This window comes from Xiphophorus couchianus, chromosome 17 (assembly GCF_001444195.1).
Source record: "Xiphophorus couchianus chromosome 17, X_couchianus-1.0, whole genome shotgun sequence".
NCBI lineage: Eukaryota > Metazoa > Chordata > Actinopteri > Cyprinodontiformes > Poeciliidae > Xiphophorus > Xiphophorus couchianus.
This window is the reverse complement of record NC_040244.1, coordinates 1551159-1568861: the sequence shown is the minus strand read 5'-3', so window position 1 is coordinate 1568861 and position 17703 is coordinate 1551159. Positions and strand designations below refer to the sequence as shown.

Genomic DNA, 17703 nt, shown 5'->3' with positions numbered 1-17703 from the left:
AGCTTTGCAACTGATCTTCATAAATATATAATTATTATGATTTTTTATTATTATTATTTTGCTCTGACAGGTTAAATAACCCAAATTGTTGCTGTTAGTTTTTGCCCAACAAACTGCGCCGCCCTGGTCGGTAGATCAGCTCTGCAGCAACAAACTTTTACACATCAGGCCCTGGATCAGATCTGCTCGGTTTTATTTCATTTTTCCGGAACTAACCCCGACTGTTTCCCAGACTCACAGGTGCTAAACAGTAAACCCAGTTTACATGATGGTTCTGTTAAAGACCAAAGCACTCATCGACCCACATAATTCAGCTGAATAAATCGCCAAGAACGTTCTGGATCAGATAAAGTTCTCCAGGATGTTTGGGAAGTAATTTGGATCATTTTGGTGAAAGCTTTAATTGTTCACAAAAACATTAGAATAAACCCAGTTCAATGTCCAATCAGCTTTCTTTGCTTCTTTTCTGTTCAGTAATCCTCGTTACTTTCCTGGTTCCGCTTAATACAGAAATAAAGTGAAAGCAGAGCCAGAACCTGAGTGACGTTGGCTCCTCACCTTCTTCAAATCAGACAAAATTAGTATCAAACATTTGTGCTACGTTTGTGCAGCAAGAAGTTTCCTTTGTGCTGCTCACATCATTTTAAAGACACTAAGAAATGCTTCTAGAGGTCATGAAAGGTCAACCAGCCCCCCTGCTTCCCCCACACTTCAAATCAGGCAGAATATCTGATTTCCAGGTTCTGTTTTTCCAGAACTTTGTGTTCCAGGCCAGATTTTGACCAGGTTCTGATCCAATTCTGACCTGGTTCTGAATCTTTTAGAAACCTCTAACAAAACTTTGTATGTGGTTCCGAGTCCTCTGACCGATCCGAACCAGCCTCCTGTAACACTGCCGGACTGGCTGTTCTCTGGTGTCCAGCAGGGGGCGCCGACGTGATGCCAGCCTGCCAAATGCTTATTCCTGCTTTTGATGACGATAAATGGGTTAATTCACATATTCACATGTTTCTGTTTCTTCTTCACTCTGATTGGTCCTCTCGGTGCCGCTCGGCTCACAGGTCCAATCGGTTCTGATCACCAGTTTCATTTGGTTTGTACTCTGCTGTGCTCTGAAACATTTTCTGGAATCTGAACCAGATTTGATTTTTCCTCCGCTGTCAGAACGTTCTGGAGGTTTTGGTTCCTTTTTCTCGTCCTGGTTCTAATCTGTTCGTTCAGGGAGCCTTTGTTTTGCTCCTTTCCACTCTGCTGCTGGTTTCCCATGGCAACCGGCTTGTGCTGCGGTCGTCATGGCAACTAGCTGAGACCACAGCCAATCAGAGCAGGGGGTTGTCTCCTTTTATAGAGCCACATAGAAGCTGCAGGTCCAGTCAGCCCAAGGTTAAAGGTCAGAGCTATCAGTGTGAACAGCGCCCTCTATGGCAGCTGTGGGCTGAACCGGATCTGAGCCTGTTCATGAAATTCTGCCTCAGTCTGGAGAATTTCATCGAGATCCAGCCGGAGGTCCATACACTTCCTGCCTGTTACCATGGTAACTGCTGCTGCAGAACAGGTCAGGTTCTAGTTTCTAGATGAGGTCAACCAATCAGAGCCCAGAAAAGATAAAGATGAGGCCTCTTCATCACCAGGAGTGATGCATCTGTCTTCATGAGAGCATCTTTGATCCTGATGAAGATGAAGCTGATGAAGCTCTTCCTCTCCTGCTGGGCCCCTCTAATGCCTCGGTTTCGGTTCTCCTTCGGATCTCGGTTTCATCTCCATGAACCGACCAGGTTCGGAACAGCGCCCCCTGCTGGTCTGGACCCCGCATGAGGGTCGGACTTCCGGGTCTGTTTAGCTCACCTGGCTCAGAGTCGAACCCTGACTTCATTCACTCAGGTAAGAAGCATCAATTTCTTCTGCTTGGGAACTGGTTCTGGTTCTGGTTGTGTCCTGTGCTCTACGGTTGGGCTCAGAACCAGAACCTCCATCTGGACCAATCTGTTCTTGAGGTCCGGATCGTATAATATTGTAGAAATAACAGATTATTTATTTTTATCTTCAGATTATTGCTGACTGAATCTTCGGACTTTCTAACAGAACCTTGGATGTTGTTTTACGTGTTAAAGAACTATGAACACGAACTCATTCAGTTCAAATGTAATTTTAAAGGGACAGTGCTCAATAATAAACATAATTTAAGTTAACCTGAGCCAGCTAAAGGAAGCTAGTTTTCGATTATAGTCCATTTAGCAGTTGTTCTATAAAAATTAACAAAATTAAAATAGTGCTTCATTAACAATTACATGACAAGAAATCATGAGGAAAGCAGAACCATTTCTGGGTCCGAATGGAGATGTTCTTCACCTGTTTTAAGCCTGTTCCTTAAAGGTGTGTCTTCTTTTGTTACTTTTGTTTCTTTCATGACTTTTATGAAATCTGATTAATAAATGAACGGAACATTTTCCTTATCCTTTATTCTTGTACCCCACCCCACCCCCTTGTTTTCCCGCCCCGGGCCCCAGAAAGCTCTCGGCCCGCCCTGCTGCGCCTCCTCTTCATCGTCAGCTTCATCCTGAAGACGGACAGCCATGATGTCTGCCGCCTCCTCTTCCTCCTGCTGCTGAAAACCCCGGGATGAAGCTCCTCTTCCTCCCGCTGGTCCGGATTCTGTAGCGGATTCGGAACCCGCCGCACCGCTGGTTCGGTTCCGTCTAGCAGCAGCAGATGTTCGGCCGCCTCGCTGACGCTGCGACACGGTTTGTTTACGTGTGAAGAGGATGAACATCCGGAGGTCCAGGAGGAAGAACGATGACAGGAAGCTCCAGTGATGCCGAACATGTAAGATTCGGTTCGGTTCGGTCTTAATGGTTTGGGTTTAGAAACATGTGCGCTTGTGACGGTGGCGCCAGTATTTTTCCACGAGTCCAGGTTGGACGTGAAGGCGGTGATGAAGATGGAGGCTGAGTTTAAGGAGGAAGGTTTGCTGGTTTCGTTCATGATGCATCCAGATTCTGGAGCGTCTGGGTCTCAATCAGAACCGGACCTGAATATTAACTGGACCAAACAAAATCATTTCTGTCCTGATATCAGTTTATGACTTCATTTTCTTATTTTTAAAGAGTTTAAAACATATTTTTATGAGTCTGAATTTTTTCCTTTCATTTGGGAGAAAATCAATAAGTTTGATTGATTTTGTTGTTTTGCTGCTGTGATCAGAACTCTTGATTAGTTTGTGTTTTTGTGCATATTTCCTCCGGATCTGAGGCAGGTCCAGGATTTCTTTAGCCAGAAAATCTTAACCACGATTTAATTCGGGAGCTTTAAGCTCAGAGGGAATCCATCCAGAAAAGTGTTTTCTAACAAGAAGACGATCCAGATTGGCGTTTGGATCTCCGGTTCCGACCCGTTTGGCTCGCTCTAACAGGTTACTAACGAGTAAATCCAGCCGTGCCAACAGGTCCGCGTCTGTAAACACAGTTTTCTCTCATGGGTCCCTCCCAGCGCTAATGGGTTCCCCCAGAGGAGCCGCAGGTCCCTGCAGAGTCCTAACTGGTCCCAGTGAGGGACTGGAAATCAGGAGCAATGAAATCTGTGGCTGTTATGAGGAGGAGGTGTTTGGTAACCAGTGACCTGATTAACTCAACCACCGACTGACAGGAACACATCCTGCTCCAGCCTGCTTATGGATCAATCTAGTAAAACCAACATGGCCGTCATTTTCTTATCTTTCTAATGTATCCACCCAGTTAAAACACCAACCTGTCAATGAACGCAACCAGTCTACCCAGGATAAAAAAACCATCAACCAAACCATTCAGCAGTCAGTAAGTCAACCTAACTAGCAACTCCTCCCCAATCTACTCTTGGTCTGTTCATCGACCAGCAGGGGGAATCCTTACTAACCCCACAAATTACAATGCAGTCTTATTTACCAACTGAACTGGCCAAGGAACCAAACTACTAACTAGCATTACATTAAAATCTTTTGACCAACCAACCAGCAGATGGCCACCAACAACCAACCAGTCAACCAAGTAGCTAACTCCCTGGGCATCGTTACCAACCAACCACTCTCTGATCTCGTAGTTGGATCAACATCTAGCATTACATTAAAATCTTTTGACCAATTAAACAATGAAAAGACTGGAAGGGAGCAGGCTTTTCCATGGAGATGAAACTCACCCAACAACTTCCTCTTTTACCTAGCAATCCGTTACCCTTACCAACATCCAACCACTGGCCAGTCTGTTAACTTGTTTGGTTACTGACTGATCATCCAATCTAGAGCCAACGCTGAGTTTTACTAACCTTCCATGTTTAGGTTCTTGCCTACCTCGGCAGGTCCGGTACCATCAGAGGTACCGGACCTGCTTAATAAATAAGTTCCAGAAGGTTGTTCTCTCAGCTCTGTCTGTCTAGTGACTGTCTGTTTCTGTCTCCACAGCTCATCTGTGACGCTGCGATATAGAAATGGTGTATGCTCAGTCCACAGACAGAGTTGGTGTGAATCCCTCCTTCTACTCCCCGTTCTTCAAGAATCAGATGTCATTTAACTTCTCCAAGAAAGAGAACTTCACTGTGCTGGCTGCCTTGCCTACCTCTGCGCTCTACAGCCTCGAGGGCTCGACCCCCAGGCAGCCCAACGCCACCGCCGCCTCTGGTGACCTGTCCTCAGGGGAGCTCGCTATCCTGGGCCTGGTGTTCGGCTTCCTCTGGCTGGTCTCCATCCTGGGAAATGCCCTCGTTTGCCTGGTCATCCACAGGAGCCGGCGGACTCAGTCCACTACCAACTACTTTGTGGTGTCCATGGCGTGTGCAGACCTGCTCATGAGCCTGGGCTGGGCTCCGTTTGTCCTTCTGCAGGTGGCTGCAGGACAATGGCCTCTGAGCGCTGCTGCCTGCAAGGTTGTTCGTTACCTGCAGCACCTGTGCCCCGGCGTTCAGGTTTATGTCCTGCTGTCCATCTCTGTGGACCGCTTCTACACCATCGTCTATCCGCTCAGCTTCAAGGTGTCCAGAGAAAAGGCCAAGAAGATGATTCTGGCCTCATGGTTGTTTGATGCAGCCTTTATCGCCCCTTGTTTTTTCTTTTATGGCTCTGCAGACAGTCATTGTGACTTTTTCCTCCCCAGCAGTTGGGGTAGTATCACCTACGCTGCATTTCACCTTCTGGTTGGCTTTCTGGTCCCAGTTGGACTCATCATTTCCTTCTACCAGCGGGTGGTTCGCTACATCTGGAGGATCGGAGCTGACGGCCATACGGTGCGTCGGACCATGAACATCGTCCCGCGGACTAAAGTTAAGACCATCAAGATGTTCCTCATGCTGAACTCAGTTTTCTTCCTCACCTGGACGCCCTTCTATGTGGCCCAGCTGTGGCACCCTGAGGAGGCCGACACCCCCGGCAGGCAGGAGCTGCTGTTCTTCACAACCATCGCTTGGATCTGCTTCAGCTCCACGGCCTCCAAACCCACCCTGTACTCCGTCTACAATGCCAACTTCAGGCGCGGCATGCGAGAGACCTTCTGTATGTCATCCATGAAGTGCTACCGCAGCAACGCTTACACCATCACTGCCAGCTCCCGGATGGCCAAGAAAAACTACGTTGGGGTGGTGGAAATCCCTGTTCAAGCTAAGACCATCACCAAGGACTCGGTGTACAATGCGTTTGACCGGGAGGCGAAGGAGAAGAAGGTAGCCTGGCCCACCAACACCAACCCGCCCAACACTTTCGTTTGAGCGACTGAGCCAACGCCACGGTTATTGGGCGCCGTTTGTCAAGTTACACAGTAAAAACTTACCAACAATAATTTGGGTTATTTAGCCTGACATAGAGGACAAAATGTGCAAGCTAAGCATTTAGATAGCAAGCTAAATATTTTGCTTGCGTTCCAAATACTTGCTACTCAAATATTTAGGTTGTAACCAAATATTTAGCTAATATTACTATAAGATGTTTAGTTATATTTAATTTGAAATAAATATTTGATTTGGCGGTACTATCCAGGTTAAATGTTTATTTTGCTAACTAAATATTTAGTTACAACCTAAATATTTAGTTAGTTTAGCTAACTAAATACTTAGTTAGCTAAACTAAAACATTTGTTTCCTAAATTCTTAATTTGAAAGCTAAATATTTAGCTTCTAAACAAAATATGTAATTAAACATTGAAGTTGGAACCCTGGCATTTATACATATATGAATAACTTGAAGATATGACTTTAAAAAAACAAACAGCCACCTTTTTTTCGTTGAGAGGCTAAATAAACCAAATGATTTTTGCGTTGATGTCTTCCTGTGTGACCGAACACTGAGACTCCCACACTGTTTGTTGGTTTAAAGGGCTTCTTTCTGATTGGACCGCGCTCCTGGCAGCCATGTTTCCTACGTCACGCCTCATGTTTTCATGTTGCTTCATGAGCGCAGCCAGAATCAACATCAACAGCTACTTGTGTGATTTGAGCTAGAAGCTAACGTTAGTAAAAACTGACGTAGCGCTGACGTCATGTGTTGCTTCAAGAGACGCTAGCAGAACCGTGAAACTAGTTCTGATTACCTCACCAACTCGACTGAAGCCGAAGAGTTAACTGGATGTAGTGTAGGTGGCGCTGGAGGCTGTCTTTAGCTGTTACCACTCAGAACCGGAACCAGAATCAGAGGGAACCCGGTTCTGGTAAATGATGTAAAAATGAAATAAAGGAAGCCGAGAATTTTCATCAGAATCATGATTCTGGTTTATTTGCTTTGACAAATTGAAGTTCTGTAAAAGCTACAAAGGTTCTTCAGAACTCACAAAGTGCGTCTGCTACAATAAAGAAAGTGCACAACATTCAGGAAGGATTACGACCAGAACCAGAACAGAAAATCTGGGATTCCTCGGGAAATGGGTTCTGGATCTGCTGATTTAGACAGAATCACCTGAAAATGAAGCAAAAAACGGATCCAAGACTGGATTAGTCAGATCCAGAACCGGCCGATCCAGAGCACAAACGTTTAGCGAGACGATCAGACTTTAACGTATTTTTCTCAGGAGCTGAAAGCCGAGCGGATCATGTGACCTTGAAACAGCCAGGTAACCGCTCAGAGTGTCGCCTGAACAGGTGGGAGGCTGGAAGCGGGGAGAAGACAAGATGGCCGACCTCAGCAACGTGAGGAGAGATCAGAGCAGATGGCGCGGACCCCGGAATCCGGGTTTTATCCGGGCGGTCTCCAGGTTGTTTGCGGTCATGGAGTCTGTAGCTGACATGGCGGCCTAGCTCTGGACGGCACCGGCGCTGCTGTTCTTGCTGTTCTTGGCCGCCTTGGTGCCGGCGCTGCTCTGAGGAATCTTCTGCTCGTCTCCGGTCAGCAGAGCTTTGATCTCCGACGGGATCTTGCCCTGATCCATGGCCGAGCACCACTGCTTGTACTGCAGGGAGAGAGGCAGGTGAGACCGAGCCGCACCAGAACCACAGCAACACGGTTCTGATAATGAACTGGTTCTGATTAAATGAGTCCAATTCAAATGGCTGAATTCACTGGGAAACTTTGGTGTTTTAGGTGATGGATGGATGGACGGACCCAGGTTTAACCAGAACCAGTCAGAACCTAGTGTCTTGGTTCTGATCGGTCCAGATTCAGTGAGTAGAACCGTAACAGGAAGCGATGCAAGGGACAGAACCGGAAGTGTCCCGCAGCAGCTCACCATCTCCAGCTCCTCCCGCAGCGCGCAGATGGCCCTCTCCTTACTGGAAACCAGTTCCTCCAGGTACTGGTAGCGCAGCTTCTTCCGGGCCCGGCACTCCCTGGCGCTCTGCCGGCTCCGCTCCAGCTTGGCCTTCAGGTCGATTTTAGCCGGCTTCCGGCCGCGTTTCCCGGGCTTCTTCACTTTTCCAGCCACCATCTGGGGGGAGAGGACGGAACCAGAGGACGGGTTCAGGAATGGGTCTGTAGTTATGGAGCTAAATCCAGTATAAGATACAGAACCAGAACCTTAATGGTTTTCACCTGTTGGACCTTTGAAATTTGCTTTACTTCCGGTTCTTATTTTGATTTTCAGAATAAAACCCGATTCATGTTACAGAACAGTAAAATGTATTCACACCCTTCCAGGTGCTTTGCGGTCCAAAAGAACTCTATCTCAGAACCCCTGACCCAGAGAAAACAAAACCTGCTCAGAGTTCAGAACCGACTCCAGACCTCCATTAGAACCAACCTGTTTCATCTGAACCGCACTGAGCATGCGCACACCCCTGATTACCTACTAATGGACCTGCAGAACCTTCCAGAACTAGCAACGCGGCATCAGAACCAAAGCCCAGCCTCTGTCTGTACCGAAGTGGGGGAACCACTAACTATGTTTACAGTATAGGAGATCAATTCTGTTTCAGCAGAACCGATCCGGAGACAGAATCCTGACCAATCAGAACCGAACCTTTGTACCGGGTTCACGGTACAAAGGTTCCGTGAACCGGTTTCGGTGGGTTCTAACCGAGTTCGGTGGGCTAATCCAGTTGATTTTGGACGAGCCCGTTTCGGTAGAGTGACTCATTACCTTGTTATCGTCCATTTCGATCCAAAGCGAAACAAAGATCCGGGATCGGAGTCCGAACCCAGCCCGGGGAGCAAAACAACAGCCGGTTCGGCTGACCGAGCTCAGGAATTGCTTTTAGTGTCGAACCCAACTGATCCAGCTAAAGATGGAAAATGGTTCCGTTTAATCCAGATCAGGAAAGTTTCTGATTTGTTTACATCTTCGCTTCCTGCCGATCTTCTTCTTTTTCTTCTTCTCCTGTGGATCGCTCGCTGCAGCCTGCAGCGCACCGCCCCCTGCCGGACGCAGAGGGCACAACACCAAACTAAGGTAAAAAGATCAGTCTGATTCTGCACGGTTCTGTAACATATTCACATTTATGTTCATTTTATTCTCTATTTCTTTAATTTTATAATTTTTTCTTTAAATAAATGTTAAAGCTTACTGTTCCCATGGAAACCGTTTGAAGACCTGAACGACGTTTTCCTGAACTGGAAATGCCTGCATGTTAATTCTGTATGTTAGAAATGAACGGGTGATAATCAGGTTAAATTCTGCTTTTAGTTTTCCCAGAATCTTGTCAGAACCAGGGAGACGTTCTGACTAATGGTCCTCCTCAGATGACTCTTAATGTGGAACAGCAGTTCTCTGTGGTTTGGCTTTATCTGAACCAGAACCGGGTCTGATGATCTGATCATCTCTTCCTCTGATCTTTATTTTTATTTTTTTTCAATGATCTATGCATCAGATTTTCTCAGGGAGTTGTCCATGCATGCTAATTGCTCCAGAATGAGAAGGTTTCCTATGTGCAGCGTTCCTTTGTCCCGTCGCTGCTCCCTCTGGAGCAGCACGAGGCTCAGCTGACTTCCTGTTACACAACCAGAGAGGACAACTCTCTGCAACCAGCATCAAGCTCAGCCGGCCGTTTGATCCTGAACATCATCTAGACTCGGCGGGTTTCCTTCATCACCTGCTGGGTTCTCTCCTCCAGAGCTCAGGTGTCGAGGGAAAGCAGCGCTGCTGCGTTAGCTCTGATTGGTTCTTTTAGATGTTTGCTTCATGGATGCAGAGAGAGAAGTAGGAAGTTCAAACCATCTTTTCCATCCATCATAATGGACCGTGTCCCCTACTCCACCATCTTTCTAACCAGATGGACAGGCAGGTTTAAAGAGGATTGGCAAAAGCAAAGGAGGTGGATTAGCAGAGCTACAAGCATTCAGTCACACCACACATTATACAACTGTACCATTAAAAAACTGAAAATAAATACATCGTTGTGAAAACAAGATGGGTTTAAATAAAATAAGATTATTATGGTGCAATATAAAAGTATATTATGATGTATTCCTTATACAATTGATGGAATATTTTAAATAAAATAATTTTTTTATATTCATGCATTAGATTGCTCTGTTTTAAATTGGTATGTTTTTCTAACTTATAGTTTTGTTTGTATTATTGGACTATTAATTTAATTACTAATCTTAAAATATTTTAAAAACTTAAATGTAATTTGATGTTTTCTTTAAAACGTTAATCTAATTTTATTGGACCATGTTTATTTATTACTGCGTTTCTTCACTTGACTCATTTTTCTTTTAATTTGATGTGTAGTGCAGTGTAAGATTATTTATTTATCATAATACCTTATTGTTTATAATCATTATTTTTGTTTTGGAGTGTTATGTTTGTTATAATTACTTATTTATTACAGGTTTCTTTTTTATTTTTCCACATTTTTATCATATTTATTTATTATAAATGTTAATTAGAAGAGATTTATTTTTGGGTCTCCTTTACTTCCATAGACCATTTGCATATAAACCTATGATAGTTCTGTTTTAAATTTGTATGTCTTATTATTTTCTATTTTAATTTAAATGTTGTTTGTATAATTAAGGGGATATTTGTTAATTCAAATATAATTAGTTTTAGATATTCATTCCATTTTATTGGAAATTAGTATGTATGTTCTATTATCTAATTTTATTTTAAGAACATATTTGTTTAGCCATACTTTAAATATTTACTTTTCTATTTGATTTTTCTGTTGTTTTCAGTAAACGTATTCCTTTGATATTTTTGCAGTATTCTCTTTATTGTTACCATTAAATACTGAATTTATTTTTGCACTTTATTGCATTTTATTTTAGTGTATTATTTTTATTTTATTTTTGGCAGTTCTAGAGTTCCACAGCCCATGCCGAATGTGTTCTTAAAGCAACAGGACGCTGAAGCTGCTCTGCTGTATATCGCAGCGTCAGTAATTGGGACGCTGGCCCTTTAAGAGTCCTCCGAGTTCTTCGGACTCTGCTCGGGATGACGACTTGCTGTTATTTTTACCGCGGTGACCTCATCTCTTATGGCAGCGGTAGGACTTCGGTTCACTCATCCGCTTTCTGCTCGGTTTCTGCCGCCTCTTCTATTCCCTTTCTCGGCCTTTAATTTCCGCTACATTTCCGCGGGCTTCCCCCGGAACATCAGGCGGGACGGCGAAGCTGTTAGTCGGACTGTGACGAAGACTTTTCAGGCGGTGAGTTCACCGAAATTTCTCGTTGAGGTTCGAAGCTTCGGCGGCGGTTGGAGTTCCGTTACCGGGGCCTAAAGTTCGGGTCCTGGTTCCTGAGCGGTTCCATGGGCCTGGTTCCGATGGTCAGTCCGGGGAAATGTCAGAGATGATCGGGGTCGATAGTTCAGAACCCCAAAGTTCTGGAAAGGTCGGTCCGAATCCATCAGGTCCACCTTAAAGCTTTATTTCTTTACTCAATATCCACCCTGAAGTTATCAGTGCTCACGAAGTTTATTTTAAATATAACAGATATAATCCAGATTTAGTTGGAGCCTGGAGTTAAACCGCAGGTCCACCTTAAAGGCATCAGGTAAACTAAAACTACATAAATAAACCCTAAGTCCACCTTAAAGCGGTTCTATTATCGGCCGGCTCCGACAGAAACACCATGTCCACTTCAGCCCATATGGGGTTCTGGTTGAGGTTCGGGTGGTGTTCCAGAAATGTTTACAGCTTTCACTTTCTCTAAATTGGCTTTAATATGAGCGCCACTTCCGGTTTTACGTCATCTGGTAATAAAGCAAAAAGTTTTGGTTCATTTAATGTTCAGTCACATTAGAACCGATTCTATCTGCTGTTTATAGATCTTTGATTTCAGGAACCAATGAGGCCAAAAGTTTTATCTGTTCCTTTAAGGGAAGTTATTGTAATAAATGAGTTATTACAGAATCAGGTTTACAGTGAAGTTTGGACCTGAACCGGGTCAGATGTCAGCCTGTGGTTTTGATTCTAAAGCATTTAGCTCTCATTTTGGTCCAAGCTTCAGTTTAGCTCTGTAGATTCTGAGGCTCAGAAAAATTTAGTGGAAGGAAGAAATGTTTTAATTATTACCCATCTAAGCCTTTCCTGAAACTGAGCGGCTTTCTCTAAATGCCCAGTGGTCTGGTTCTGGATCCAGATGATTACTTTAGAAAATATTCATCCCTCCTTCATGGAACCAGATGTTTATTAGTGAATCACGTTGCAGCAACACGGCACTGCAAATGTTTTACACCATAAAAACATAAAATCACAAATCATTCTAGGAGAAACGACATTTGATCTCATCTAAACATCGAAGGTGTTTCTGCCTCTTGGATTCATTAAAATAAGTTTTTGACTGCAGTGTTTTTTATCCGGGTGAAATAAAGATTAAATAAGGAAATAAAATCAGTAAACATCAAATATGTTGATCATAACTCAGATTAATTAATTAATCTGGATTAAAGGAACCTTTCGGCTGTTTTTCAGTTTTCTGGAAGTTTGTTCCAGATCTGTGGAGCATAGAAGCTGGATGCTGCTTCTCCTCATTTGGTTCTGGTTCTGGATGCAGAACAGAACCAGATGATTAGAAACTGATCAAAGTATTTAAATTCTATTCTGTGAGCTGAGTCGGGCCGGATCGGGTCGGACTCGCTGTGGTTCTGATGGTCTGGATGTTTCTGTTTCAGGAAGCGTTGGCGTGATGAAGATAATGGCCCGCCCCCAGATGTGACATCATCCTGCCTTCATCTTCCTCACTTGCTCCTCCTCCTCAGGACCTGTAACCCGTCCAGAACCATGAAGTTCTTCTGAGCTTCTCGTGTTCTGGAACCCGACCGGACCGCCACCAAGGAGGAAGAGCCGGAGCGGACCGGAGCGCGATGCCCAGGCCCAGCGCGGTGCGGCCCATTGGGCCGGAGGCCCTGGTGGTTCTGCTGGAGGGCGGGCTGGACCGGGTGGTTCTGATCGACAGCCGGCCCTTCGTGGATTACAACACGTCTCACATCCTGGAGGCGCTGAACGTCAACGGCTCCAAGCTGATGAAGAGGAGGCTGCAGCAGGACAAGGTGCAGATCACCGAGCTGCTGCAGCACTGCGCCCGCAGCCAGGTGAGGAGGGGGGGGCAGCCAGGTTGGGGGGGTTGAAAGTGACCCAGCTAATCGATCAGTCGTATTTTCAGAGTTAACCTTTGACAGGAAGTGACCCGGAAGCTGTTGTTTCTGTCCAGGTGGCGCTGCAGGGCGGCCAGGAAGTGGTCGTCTACGACCAGAACTCTTCGGACCCGGCCACACTCGGCGCCGACTCGTTCCTCAGCGTTCTGCTGGTGAAGCTGGAGAGGAGCTTCCCCTCAGTCCACCTGCTGTCAGGTCAGTTCGTCCTGCTGCTCACGACCTCCAGATGACCTCTAGATAACCTCCGGATGACCTGTCTGCTGGATGCTGATTGGGCCAAGCAGAGCCAGTAACAGAACCAGTGAGCTGAACCGGACCTTCAGCAGGACCGGTTCAGCTCACCGGTCCCAGACCAGCATGGTGAGGAAGATGATGTGTCTTCCTCCTCCTCTGAGCTGCTTATGTAACGATGACGTCATCGTCCTCTGACTCCGCCCCCAAACTGCCTCCAGCTGTTACACAGAATCGGACTGAAGGAGGTTCTGCTGCTCTTGAGCAGAACCAGGTCGGTACCACAGTTTCTCTGCTCTGACTGGACCGATGATCCAGGTTTTGCTTAGAGACGCACCGATCCGATACCAATATCTGATACCGATATCTGATACCGATACAGAACAGCTGAATGGATTTAAAGCGTTTTAAATACAGACATAAATGAAAGTGATTTATATAATAACTGCACCAGAACAGCTCCACCAGCTGGTCAGACATGGAAAAACAACTTCATGTAAAATAAATAATAAGCAATAAAATCATGACTGTATTTTAGGTCAGTGGTCCCCAACCGTTTTATTGATTTCACTGCAGCTGGGGGGCGAGAGGGTTTGAATGTCAGACAGGCTTCCACATGTAGCTGTGTCTGCTAAAGCCTAGATCACATGGCACAATTTTCAGTTTTTTGCCCCGATTTTCCCCTTATGACAATCTTCTAATGTTCCAAGTTCTAAGATAATCCTAACTGATCATCCTGCAGTGTGGTGCGTTACGTAGAACGTCGGGACGTTCTGATCTAAAATCGAGCACAATCAACATGTTGGATTGTCTCGGCCCGATTACCGCAGCCTGTGGGTTTTTTCCTGACTGGGAACGAGAACGCAGCCTGTTGAATGTGACAGGTAGCCAATCAGAAAGCGCGGTGATGTGGCGCAACTGAGAGTCCGGTGAACATCGGAGATGATATGTGGAAACAGCATGAATGTTTATTCAGCATTTTGTAAAAGGAATATCAACAGAAATGATAATGAGAGGAACTGGAGCGAAACTGGTACCACAGTTGATAAACCCGGTAACCTTTCAGCTATCCATCATTAACCTGACATAATATAGTTATAACATTAAGGCTTCATTCAGTCAGGGCTTGACTCTGACACTAGCTCTCTTAAAATGAGTCCACAAACTCACTACTGCTTCTACAACGTCTGACAAATTTGTTACTCTAAATTCACGCACCGTATTTTGGGGGTTTTACTGGATTTACTTGTGGAATCGGTTCTGTGGTGTGTTGCTCCTGGACACACGAACCGACCGAACCTGTTGGACTTTTATCGGCTCTGTGGTCACAGAGGTTTGGAAAATCGGCCGACAATCCTTAAATCGTGCCGTGTGAACCAGACCTAAAACTCACAAGCTCTACTTCTCTCATCTCGTCTCCACCACTGCCCTAACGCTCTCTGACTCTGGTTGCTATGGTAACATTTACACATCCCTTCAAAGTAAAATACAGATGCGCTCACAAAAACAAACATTTTACTTTTGTGAAAACTTTAACTCAGGATAACGACTAATGGAGCCCAGAGCTTGTTTCTCTGCAACCAGACGGTCCATCTGGTTGCAGATGGACCGACGAGAGACGATGAGACCGGAAGTGTTGCTGAAGCTCCGGGTTTTTGGTCTCTAGTGGAGAAGTAGCTTGAAGCTTCATTGCCTCGTTAACATCCGGTCACCATTTCATGCAGAGCTTGGACTGTGGGAATCAACTACCGGGATAAATCCCCAACCCCCGGGCCACGGACCGGCACCGGTCCGCGACCACTGGCTTAGGTGTTACAAACGCAGTCAATCAGCGCGGAGCGCAGCGCTGCTCACCGCCAGCAGCTGCAGGCTGGGCTGCCTTTAGCTACATGATAACGTTCTAGTAAAAGTTCTGCAGCTGAGAAACTGAAAAATGTCACGAATCAAAAGTCCAGTTCTGATTCCTTTATGGCGGATGATGTCATGAAGCATCAATTAGCCATAAGCTAGCTTCAGACTTTCTCATCTTCTGGTTCTGGTGTCAGGTGGGTTCTGTGAGTTCTCCCAGCTGTTTCCGGGCCTGTGCGAGGGGAAGTCGGTTCTGGTTCCGTCCTGCCCGTCCCAGTCCGGCCCGGCCGTCTCCAACCTGGGCCCGACCCGGATCCTGCCGCACTTGTACCTGGGCTGCCAGAGGGATGTCCTGAACAAGGTGAGGAGCTGTTCAGCAGCCGGATGCCTTGGTTCTGACCCGGTACTGACCTGGTTCTGTTGCAGGAGCTGATGCAGCAGAACGACATCACCTTCGTCCTGAACGCCAGCAACACCTGCCCCAAACCGGACTTCGTCCCAGAATCCCACTTCCTGCGGGTCCCCGTCAACGACTCCTTCTGCGAGAAGATTCTGCCCTGGCTGGACCGGTCCTTGGACTTCATAGGTGTGTGTCCACCCTCTGTGGGCTCTCTGGTTCTGGTTCTGGTTCTGCTCAGCCCACTCTGTGTGTTTCAGAGAAGGCCAAGGCGTCAGACGGCCGGGTTCTGGTCCATTGCCTGGCAGGAATCTCCCGCTCTGCCACCATCGCCATCGCCTACATCATGAAGCGGATGGACATGTCTCTGGACGAGGCGTACCGGTCAGAACCAGAACCGCCACCAGCACAATGTTACCATGGCCACCGCCCTCTGACCCCTCTCTCTCTCCGTCAGGTTTGTGAAAGAGAAGCGGCCGACCATCTCGCCGAACTTCAACTTCCTGGGTCAGCTGCTGGACTTCGAGAAGAACATCAAGAGTCCGGACGGTTCCGAGAGCCGACCCGACCCGCCAGGCGCCGGGGTTCTGGCCGGCCAGCAGGGGGCGGAGCCTCTGTTGGAGCCCCAACCCCCGCCCTGCGACCCGGCCGAGCAGCTGGCCGAGGCTCTGGGCGGCGCCCAGCTGGTGGACGGGTCTGAGGACAGCGCCCGCCTCAAGCGCTCCTTCTCCCTGGACATCAAGGCATTCGGAGAGCCGGGCGCGAGCCCCGCCCACCGCGCCTTCGGGCCGCATGGCGGCCCGGGCGATGACTTCTACAAGGCGGCGCCGAGCAGCAAGGCGTGCCAGTTCTCCCCAGTGGAGGAAGTGTCGGAGCAGTCGACCCCGGAGCCGAGCCCGGACCAGGAGGAGGCGACCGGGCCGGACCGGTCCAGCAGGCCGGACCGGGCGGCCTCGCCAGGTTCCGGTCCCGCCCCCATAGACCAGCCGGGCTCTAGCCCCGCCCCCAAAGCCCCAGCCGGCCCACAGCACCTGCAGCGCTCCGGCAGCATGGAGGAGAGCAACACCAGCTTCCTGCTGGGCCTGTCCTGCAGCCAGCAGCAGCTGGCCCGACCCGGTTCCGGGTCCGGTTTTGGTTCGGCTCTGAAGGGCTGGCACTCTGACATCCTGCTGGGATCCGTGGCGGTCTCCGCCTCCTCGCTGACGGCCGGCTGGTACCTGTCCTCTGAAACTACGCGGTTCTACTCGTCTGGGTCCGTCCTGAGCGGCGCTGGATTCGGCCCGCTGGGCTGCGGCGCCGGCCTGGAGGCGGTCCGACGCCGGCAAAGGGCCGGCGACCGCGGCGACTCGCGACGCAGCTGGCACGAGGAGAGCAGCTTTGAGAAGCAGCTGAAGAGGCGCAGCTGCCAGCTGGACGGGTCCAGAGAGGACATGAGGCCGGTTCCGACCCGGCCAGGCTTCTCCGGCAGCATGGAGGTCATCCAGGTGTCCTGAGCTGCAGCGGCGCCGTGACATCACAGACAGGGCTACGCCCACTTTAGGACAGGCATCTGGGAGCCGGCAGAACCCAACCGAACCCGGCAGAGCCTGGACTCACCAGGCTCATGGAGAATCACCAGAACCGAATCAGAATCACAGAGCGGTTCTGATCCAGAGGTTCTGATCTGGACTGATCCAAACAGAACCAAAGCCACTGATTCTGATAGAAGTAGGTAGCAGCTGGTTCTGGTGCAGAGCCGGGTTGGATTTGCTTCTGGATCCGAACCAGAACTGGGTCTGAGTAGATGATCAATGAAAGTTTGAACTTCACCTGGGCGGTTCTGTGTTCTGACCCGGATCATGATTCTGTGATCTCAGGCTGAGACGCTCCAACATTTGGACCTGAGCTTGGTTCTGGAGACACAGTGAGACGTTAGAAAGCCTCTGATTGGTTGATTGGTTCTGGTTGGTTGATCATCAGGATAGTGTTGACCTGCAGGTATGAACAGGTGTTGTAATCTATAAGAGGCTCAGAAGTTCTTGGAGGTTCTGGTTGGTCAGACTGGGTCCGTCTCCAGGTGAACCCTCAGGTGTCTGAGGGTCAGCGGGTCATGTGACCTCCCTCCGCTCACAGGTAATGTTGCACTATGTTTGAATGGTGAAATAAACAGGCTCACCTGAAGTCACATGGCCTCAGGTGAGTCTCCAGGACAGGACTGGTGTATGTGTGTTTCTGTGGGTACGGGAAGCCGGGTGGGACATTTAGACC

At 47.7% G+C, this 17703-nt stretch overlaps 3 protein-coding genes across 3 annotated transcripts; 2 read left to right on the top strand and 1 right to left on the bottom strand.

Annotated features, from left to right (window-relative positions):
- Positions 1-571: 571 nt before the first annotated feature.
- gpr19 (G protein-coupled receptor 19) lies at positions 572-6702 on the top strand. Its single transcript, XM_028043530.1, has 2 exons — positions 572-2823; positions 4430-6702. The coding sequence occupies exon 2, from the start codon at positions 4456-4458 to the stop codon at positions 5722-5724; it is 1269 nt and encodes a 422-aa protein (XP_027899331.1). The 5' UTR covers positions 572-2823; positions 4430-4455; the 3' UTR covers positions 5725-6702.
- On the bottom strand, positions 6697-8776 carry crebl2 (cAMP responsive element binding protein-like 2). Its single transcript, XM_028043531.1, has 3 exons — positions 8520-8776; positions 7671-7868; positions 6697-7394 (listed from the first exon to the last, which is right to left on the bottom strand). Exons 1-3 carry the CDS (start codon positions 8532-8534, stop codon positions 7239-7241), a joined length of 369 nt encoding a protein of 122 aa, XP_027899332.1. The 5' UTR covers positions 8535-8776; the 3' UTR covers positions 6697-7238.
- A 1892-nt stretch (positions 8777-10668) lies between these two features.
- On the top strand, positions 10669-17650 carry dusp16 (dual specificity phosphatase 16). Its single transcript, XM_028043779.1, has 7 exons — positions 10669-11031; positions 12498-12917; positions 13037-13175; positions 15257-15420; positions 15486-15645; positions 15717-15840; positions 15914-17650. Exons 2-7 carry the CDS (start codon positions 12690-12692, stop codon positions 16947-16949), a joined length of 1851 nt encoding a protein of 616 aa, XP_027899580.1. The 5' UTR covers positions 10669-11031; positions 12498-12689; the 3' UTR covers positions 16950-17650.
- The last annotated feature ends 53 nt before the right edge of the window (positions 17651-17703 follow it).

Bases quoted from the DNA above. Each gene is read 5' to 3' on its own strand.
- dusp16 (XM_028043779.1), top strand. From the start codon at position 12,690: ATGCCCAGGCCCAGCGCGGTGCGGCCCATTGGGCCGGAGGCCCTGGTG. The intron at 13,176-15,256 runs GTCAGTTCGTCC...TTCTGGTGTCAG, and splicing joins CTCAGTCCACCTGCTGTCAG to GTGGGTTCTGTGAGTTCTCC. The intron at 15,421-15,485 runs GTGAGGAGCTGT...GTTCTGTTGCAG, and splicing joins AGAGGGATGTCCTGAACAAG to GAGCTGATGCAGCAGAACGA.
- crebl2 (XM_028043531.1), bottom strand. The intron at 7,395-7,670 runs GTGAGCTGCTGC...CTCTCCCTGCAG, and splicing joins TGCGGGAGGAGCTGGAGATG to TACAAGCAGTGGTGCTCGGC.
- gpr19 (XM_028043530.1), top strand. From the start codon at position 4,456: ATGGTGTATGCTCAGTCCACAGACAGAGTTGGTGTGAATCCCTCCTTC.